Source organism: Crocodylus porosus, unplaced genomic scaffold (assembly GCF_001723895.1).
Source record: "Crocodylus porosus isolate Cpor-Errol unplaced genomic scaffold, CroPor_comp1, whole genome shotgun sequence".
In the NCBI taxonomy this organism is placed as follows: Eukaryota; Metazoa; Chordata; order Crocodylia; family Crocodylidae; genus Crocodylus; species Crocodylus porosus.
In genome coordinates this window covers 12,288,969-12,297,371 of record NW_017728950.1, presented here as the reverse complement: position 1 = coordinate 12,297,371, position 8,403 = coordinate 12,288,969, and the positions used below count along the sequence as shown (strand labels likewise).

The 8,403-nt window shown below is 46.4% G+C and overlaps 1 protein-coding gene across 1 annotated transcript; it reads left to right on the top strand.

Annotated features, from left to right (window-relative positions):
- The first annotated feature begins 691 nt into the window (after positions 1-691).
- On the top strand, positions 692-4,566 carry TEX43 (testis expressed 43). The gene is made up of 3 exons (XM_019555437.1): positions 692-731; positions 1,591-1,699; positions 4,264-4,566. Exons 1-3 carry the CDS (start codon positions 697-699, stop codon positions 4,468-4,470), a joined length of 351 nt encoding a protein of 116 aa, XP_019410982.1. The 5' UTR covers positions 692-696; the 3' UTR covers positions 4,471-4,566.
- The last annotated feature ends 3,837 nt before the right edge of the window (positions 4,567-8,403 follow it).

Below are 8,403 nucleotides of genomic sequence, written 5' to 3'. Positions count from 1 at the left end.
AATTTTTTCCCTTGAAGGTCTGTCTCTTCTTGACTTGATACCCCTCCACCCCCCCCCCCGGGGTTTCCGCTGCTTTAGAGCAGTGTTTCTTAACCAGCGGGTGGTGACCCAAAAGTAGGTCACAAGAATGTATGAAAGAGTTGTGAACAAACTTTAAAACCAGATTCTCCCTTAAAGGAGAATGTGGGAAACGGTGGCTTTTCCCTTGCCGGCTGGCAGAGTTGCATGGGGGGGACCATGCGCCACATACTTCCCCCCCACACACACATGCTGGGGGGCAGGGAGCAGCAGATCGGGAGTGCGGGGCACCGGCTCAGGGCTGGCCATCGATATTTATCAATGGGGCCTGGTACCCAAAACAAGGTGAGAACCGCTGCCCTAGAGCACGGTTCAGTCTTTCTGCAGCGGGGAGCACGCGCTCCCTAGCCGCCAGCACCGGCGTCACGCTCTCCCCCCGCCCGCTTCTCTTCGGTTTCTCAAGGGGCGATGCGCGGCTGAGGAAGCTCCTTAGGAGCCCCGCGCCCATGATGGTAGGAGCCCGGTGTCTCCTCCCCGAGCACCCATGCCTACATCCCCCGCGGCCCGGCTGGGCACTGGGCGGGCAGGGAAGGCGCGGCCCCACCGCCCCCGGCGGCGTCACAAAGGCGGCCCCAGCGCGGGGCCCGCGGCACCGAGGGGCGGGAGAGCACGGCAGCCATGGTCTCCGTCGGCACCAACACAGAGCTGCGAAGGTGAGGGGGGCCGGCCGGGGCCGTCTCCCGCCTGCCCCCGCGCGGCTGCCTCCCGCGTGCAGGGGACGGGATGGGGTTGCGGCTGCGCGGTCCGCGATCAGGCACCGCCAGGGGCTTCTGCCCTGAATCCCCTTTGGGTTGGCGTCTCGCCTCTTGTTTCTTTGCTGCTGCTTCCTCCCTCTGCGGCACGGCCTGGGAGCCTGAGAGCCCAGAATAGCAGTGCAAGCTACGTGTATGTGTGTGTGTATATTTATGTGTGTATATGTATATATGTGTATGTATAGGCATATATGTGTGTATATATGTGTATGTATATGTACGTGTGTATGCATATATGTGTGTGTGTGCACGCGTGTGTGTGTATGTGCATATGTGTGTGTGTGTTTCCCTCTTGTCCACAAAGCTTTTGGGATCAGGAAACCAGAGACCGCCCCCCACAGACACAGCCTTTACAACCCCCCCAACAAGCTTAGCACTACTTGGTAATTCATACCCCAGTCCTCCTCCCCAGCCCCAGTGAGCAGGGCCTGCAGTGAATTGGAAGTGGAAGCAAGCAAGCAAACTGTCCCTGTCCCCTTGGCTCTTTCTTTCCTGACGGGCTCATTGCAGAAGTTTTCATTACCGGGGGTGGTTTTGCAAAAGTGGTCACCCTAACCCCAGTCAAAGAAGGAAATGGCAGTAAGATCATTCATTTTAGCAGCAGGAAGGAGGGAATGCTTTTTTGCATCCTAATTGCAATACGAAAGGCTTTTTCTCCCCCTCTGAATTGGATAGATTTACTGGTTTTAGCTACTAATTTTATGGGCTTCTGCCTTAACGCTATCAAACGCTCCTTTAAAACATGTTTTATGTCCCCCAGGCTCACTCACTGCCATCTGCCAGAGTTATCACGCAAACATGGGATGATTCCAGAGCGGTATGTGATGCCCTGGAAAGAAGACATGAAGAATAGGCACTTTGCTTTAAAGGTAGTAGGGGCAGGAAACCATTTCCTCTTGAGCATAGCTTAATAGAGACCTGATTTTCATAGGTGCTGAACAATCGCAGCTCCCATTGGCATGATTTCCAAAGGTCATAGAATCATAGAGAAATAGGGCTGGAAGGGGCCTCCACAGGTCATCTAGTCCAGCATTTCTCAACCCATGAGTTGCAAGAATATATGAAAGAGTTGCAAGGAAACTTTAAAAATGGATTCTCCTTTAAAGGAGAAAAGTGTGGGAAACCGTGGCTTTTCCCTTGCAGGCTGGCAAAGTTCCAGCCTGCAAGGGGCTGCTTGGGACCCCTCATGTCCCACATACCCCCGCTCCCATCCCCTGCCCCACACACTGGGGACTGGGGCCTGGGAGCAGGGGACAGCAGGTCAGGAGTGAGGGGCCCTGGGTCGGGACTAGCCAATGTTTATAACTGGGTCCCAGTACAAAAAAGGTTGAGAACCACTGATTTTAGTCCAGCCCGTGCCTGAAGGAGGATCATCCTTATCCAAACCATCCCATCCAAGCCATCCTCTAAACTCTACATAAGCAGAGTTGCCAACTGATGACTTCTGGCGTCTTTCTTAAAGTCTACGCCTTGGAAATGTGAAAAATGTAGCACTTTCTTTTATATATATTTATATACATATATAAAAGAAAGAGCTAAGTTTTTAATATTCCCAAAGCATAGACTTTAAGAACAATGCCAAAAATCATGAGAGTTGGCAATATTGCAAAAGGTCAGGCCAGGCAAGGCTTGTCTATATTAGTGAATTAGCTTTTTACTCGGAAATTTTTAACATCTGAAACAGTCATCTTCTGTTGTGAATTCCCACCTTTTGACTATGTACCTCCTGGGAAATCTCACCAACCCCTCCCCCCCCCAGCCATTTTCTTCCTTAGCAATGAACCCTCTGCCCCTATTATTTAATTTGGTAAAAGCATTCCAGAAGCGCTTACTGAAAGTGCAACACAAAATGAAATCACTTAAGCAGAGTTAAGGAAATTCCTAGCCAAATTAAACTGATTGATGAGAGCAATGGAAGGCAATTTGAATAGAGAGCCAGTGGACCACTTGGGAGGTGAGAGAAATCTGACCTAGCTTCTGTGTACTTGTGAGAAAGTGGGCAGCAGTATTCTCATTTTCCCAAAATAATAGAGCCTGCAGATGTATGTCAAGGAAAAGTCTCCTAATTAAAAGACACTGTAGCAGAGCTGAAGTGGCAGCTGTGGTATAATTATCTAATGTTGTGAAAACAGTGATGGGCTGGTCTGCACATGTAAGAGGTGGGAACAAAGGAGATTTGTAGGAAATGATGTTATCAGGATTAGGGAAAGGAGAGACAAATGGGAATTCTGATTTGAGAGACTAAGGGAAGGACATGGAAACATGTTTAAAGTATCTTTTCTTTTTGCTCTGGAAAGGCCATGACTGCCTAAGACAGTTGTAGAAACTCAAGTTTAGTTCATAGCCCTGGAAGTTGGAGATGTAGATTCACATCTTCTCTGACTGTGGAAGGCCTAGAATGCAGGTCTCCAACTTCCTGGGTGACAGCTGTACCCACTAGGCTATTATGTATAACTGTGTGTATACCACTATCACCACCCCTCCTTGATTTTTAATGAATGTGGCTGTGAGTGCTGAACTCAAAGCAGTTAAATCCAACTAAATCAGGCTGCAGAGGGGATTTTGGTACAAGGGGGCGTGTATAATTTGTGCATCCCAGATCACCTTGGGCAGATGACAGGTGCCTAAACATCTGTCAGTGCTAAGATGGTGGCCTCTCAAGCTATGCAGAGAAGCCGCACTAGGTGCCAAGTAAATTTTCCGGCAAACAATTAGGCATCTGTGGCATCTTTGCCTAAGCACTGAAGGTGAGGTTTCTGCAACTTGTGCTGTTGGACTTCAGCACCTAAAACTACAAAGTCCCATTTTAGTCTCCTCGGTTTCTTTGTGAATCTCACCTCTGAAACATGATCTGGACATACTTAGCATACAGAAATAAATATAGATGCATATAGCAGTCAAAAAAAATTATGTGAATAATTATGCGTGTGTGTGTGTGTGTGTGTGTGTGTGTGTGTGTGTGTGTATGGAGTCTCCCAATGCCTGAAGAAGGGCGTTTGTCTCCGAAAGCTTGCAAAGAACTTTTTCCCAACTATTTTGTTTGTCTAATAAAAGATATCACATCTACCCAACGAACCTTGCCTGCCTGTGTGTAGGAAGTAGACAGGCAAATGTTACTTCTGTGTACAGAAAATTTTGAACCTTAATTCTAGCGTGCATTTGCCTGAAGAAATTGGTGGGGTTTGTACACCAATATACTGCTGTTGAGCTTATATGCTTATGGGAGAATTATTTGAAAATTTGTCTTAGGTGTTTTTTATATGTAGCCAACTATATTTGCTTTAATTCTTGCTTAGTGTTGTTCTTTTGAGCCATCAGTTAATACTTTGTTCTCCTATCAGTGAGGGTTTTCAGGTAAACAGCACAGTTATTTAAAGGGCTACTTAAGACAAAAGCAGACACCAGCTATAACCATTGAAATTTCTTTCCTCAGCACGCAAAGCTTGCTGGGATATATTCTGGAGCAGTGGAAGATAGTCTGTTTTTGAAGCATAGGGAACGACATTGCCATGGAGAAGACCGTAAACTCCTCCAGAAGAAAATTTCTTATGAAATGGTGATTCAGGATGTTCCTTTGCATAGTCCGCTCTCCAGATACCAGAAGTCCGCAATTGCTCATGCATGGCGGAAGAAACTCTGATCTTTTTTTTTTCATTTGTTTCAGTCAGGTTGGAACTGTGTAGGCCATGAGGTTTAAATCTGCTGCAAAAAACCCCCCACATGCTGTGCAGTGCAATTTTTTCTTCAAAGTAGAATTAACATTTTAAAATAGATTATTCTCTTTGAAATGCCAAGTAGTACCAGCCTGAAATTTGACATGCTTAGGCCCATAGAAATGTTTCACTTCAGCATATATTTTATCAAAAGCATGTAGACCAGGGCTTCCCAAACTTTTCCTCAGCATGACCCTATTTATGGCCCCATTTCCTGAGCATGGCCCCTCATGTCCAACCCACAGCCCCCCACACCTCCCAGGTGCTCCAGGGCCCACAGCCCCCACCGCACCTCCCCAGCATCACCCAAGCCCTGGCTGCCACCTGTGGGAGGCAGCAGCTACTGTGGCCAGAGCAGAGCATGGAGCCTGGATCCCCCCACCCATGGGTAGCATGGCTGCCCACTGCAGACTTCAGGCGCTCTGCCCTGCTGCCCTCCCCCTGGGGCTCCACAGCCTAGCATACAGAGCTGGTTTGGCCCTGCTACAGCCCATCCCATGCTGTAGGTGTAGAAATCTCAGGGGGGCACATGCCATGTCACCTTGACCCTTCTGCACCCCTCCACCCAGCACATTGCTTGTGCCCTCTCTGCTCCTCCAATGTGTCACCTGTGCCCTCCCCCTCTGCCCCCATAGATTTACCTGGAGGGAGCTGTGGGAGCTGCTCTCCACTGCCGCTTGGCTGATGTGCATGTGCCCCTGCCTCCAATCACCCTCCCCTGCTCTCCCCCAGCCCCAAGCAGCCCCTTGCAGGCTGGAACTCTTCCAGCCCACAAAGGGAAACCCACATTTTCCTGCATTTTTCTCCTTTAAAGGAAACAATCCATATTTTTTCCACAATGAATAGATAACCTGGATCCATTTATCACGACCCTATCTGCTGATGTGACCTCATTTGGGTTCACGACCTACAGTTTGGGAACTGCTGATGTTGACATATAGATACTTACCTTCGGTTTAAGTAAACCATCCTACCATATGCAGTTTTCCTTTGCCAACTCCAAGATATTGGGTACTAATCCCAGCCCTTATCCTCCATGGTCTTCTTGGAGAGAATCTACTGTGTTGCCAATGTCATCAGGCTGAATAGCTAACCTGCTTTCCTCTCATTTTTCTTCATTGTACTTGCTGACCCACTGCATCCTTCCCCTTTTTTAGGTGATAGTGCCTTCTCAAAGGTGAGGTAAGGTAGCTTCTAAAAGGAAGGTAACAAACCTTCCATAGACTAGCAAATAAGCAGAAGACCAGCTTGGCTTAGCAATGAACTCTTCAGTAAACTAAATCCCCAAAAGGAAGCATATAAGAAGTGGAAGCTTAGACAAATAACTTGGGAAGAATATAAGAGCATTGTTCAGGCATGCAATGATGAAGTCAGGAAGGCCAAAACACAAGTGAAGTTGCAACTAGCAAGGGATGTGAAGGGTAACAAAAGGGTTTCTACAAGGATGTTGGTAGCAAGAAGAGGATCAGAGAAAGTGTGGGTCCCTTGCTGAATGGGGGAGGCAAACTTGTGACAGAGGTTGCAGAAAAGGCTAAAGTGCTCAATGCCTATTTCTCCTGTCTTCATGGGCAAGGTCAGCTCCCAAACTACTGTACCTGGCAGCATAGTTTGGGACAAGGTGGCCAGCCAGCAGTGACAAAAGAACAGTTTAGGGACTGTTTAGAAAAGTTGGACATATACAAGTCTATGGGGCTGGATGGGATGCACCTGAGGGTGCTCAGATAGTTGGCTGATGTGATTGCAGAGCTACTGGCCATCATCTTTGAAAACTCATGGTAATCAGAAGAGGCCCCAGATGATTGGAAAAGGGTAAACATAGTGCCCATATTTAAGACAGGGAAAAAGGAGGATCCAAGGAACTACAGACCTGTCAGCCTCACCTCAATCCTTGGAAAAATCATTTGGAAGATCCTCAAGGAATCCATTTCTAATCACTTGGAGGGGGAAAAGGTGATTAGGAACAGTCAGCACCAGGGGCAAGTTATGCCTGACTAATCTGATTGCCTTCTCTAATGAGGTGATTGGCTCTGTGGATGCGGGGAGACTGGTGGATGTGGTGTACCTTGATTTTAGCAAGCCTTTTGATACAATTTCCCACAATATTTTTGCAGGCAAGATAAGGAAGTATGGGCTGTATGAATAGATTGTAAGGTAGATAGAAAATTGGCTAGAGCATTGGGCTCAGAGGATAGTAATCAATGGCTCAATGTCTAGTTGGCAGCCAGTATCAAGTGAATTCCCCCGGGGTCAATCCTGGAGCTGGTTTTGTTCAATGTCTTCATTAACAACCTGGAAGATGGCATAGAGTGCACTCTCAGCAAGTTTGCAGATGACACCAGCTGGGGGAAGTAGATATGCTGGCGGGCAGGGCTAGGATTCAAAGTGACCTAGACAAATTGGAGGATTGGGCCAAAATGTATCTCATGAGGTTGAACAAGGACAAGTGCAAAGTCCTGCACTAAGGCAGGAACAAGTCCATGCACCAGTACAGGCTGGGGACTGACTGGCTAAGCAGCAGCTCTGCAGAAACCTACCTGGGGGTTACAGTGGATAATAAGCTGAATATGAGCCAGAAGTGTGCCCTAGTTGCCAAGAAGGCTAATGGCATACTGGGCTGCATTGGTAGAAAAAAATAATCATGGTTTACATTTGAAAGCTGCTCAGCATTTATTAAAGTTCTGGGATATATAGAAAGAACTTTTCCATAAGAAATATGTATTTTACAACCACTTAAAGCAAGACAATTAGGTTCTTACCTTGGTACTTTATATGATAATACCTTTTTTTTTAATAAATACATCAAAACTTAACTTTAAAATGTATTCCCTTTATAGAGTGCTCTCTTCCAAATAGTTATTATTCTGTGTTCTGGGCTGAAGAGGGTTCATTCCCAACTAGTAGATGAAAAGCAAAGGAGCTGTCTTCAAAGTAATAAGCCCTTATGAGTCATAAGTAAAATTGCCATGGAAACAAATGAGTAAAAGAGCCTAAAGAATATTTTTATTCATAATTAATGTGCTCTCAGTATTATGAGTCAAGAAATATTAATCACAACAATAGTGTTTTTCCCTAAGTGGGCCTAAATCTAAAATATTTGCGTTTATTTTTCTTTAGAAGAAAAATGTAACATTACATTTTTACTGCTTATGACTGTTCCCTTCAGAGCTAGAGCAGTTGTGGATAAATCTCCAGCTGACATAAATCTCTTTCACCAATACAGAAATAAAAATATGAAGCCAGAAAGAATGGAGGAGTTAATAACCCTTTTACTGCAACATACAGAGGCATTTAAAAGGCTTGCAGCTACATAGGGGGAGATTTTCCATGAAGTATATACTGTGCTGGGCTGCATAAATGGTTCTACACTGCTGCCTGGCAACACTTGCCATAGAGGGTCACACCAGGGAAGATGGGGCCAGGCATGTTGATAATACTGTGGGCATTCTTAGCAGCAGTGCTGCTCTTAACCAGCCCAGAGTGGGCTGCTATAACTTAGATCATCCCCACAGCCTGCCACAGTTATGCCAAATGTGACGTCAGTAGCATGTCAGCTCCCAAAGCCACCAGATTCAGAAAGCTGTATAGTATTTCTGTCTTTCACGTAAGTGACCTGGGTTCAGTTCCCCAGTGGGGCCAAATGTAACTCACAGTCACTCAGTATTGTCCTGCCTTGTTCTCATGGTAATTGCATCATATATTGAGGTTAATGACCAACTGCAGCATTGGCTTGATAAGCTTGTCTTCCAGCTCAGGCAGTATTTACTGCCTCATGCTTTAAGAGGAGGAAGCTTGGTTTCCAACAATAGACCCAGCATTACAGCTGAGAGAGAGCTCAAAGCTACCATTATCCTCCTTCCCTC

Coding starts and splice junctions, on each gene's coding strand:
- TEX43 (XM_019555437.1), top strand. CDS start 697: ATGGTCTCCGTCGGCACCAACACAGAGCTGCGAAG. Junction 732..1,590: donor ACCAACACAGAGCTGCGAAG/GTGAGGGGGGCC, acceptor TATGTCCCCCAG/GCTCACTCACTGCCATCTGC. Junction 1,700..4,263: donor ATAGGCACTTTGCTTTAAAG/GTAGTAGGGGCA, acceptor TTCTTTCCTCAG/CACGCAAAGCTTGCTGGGAT.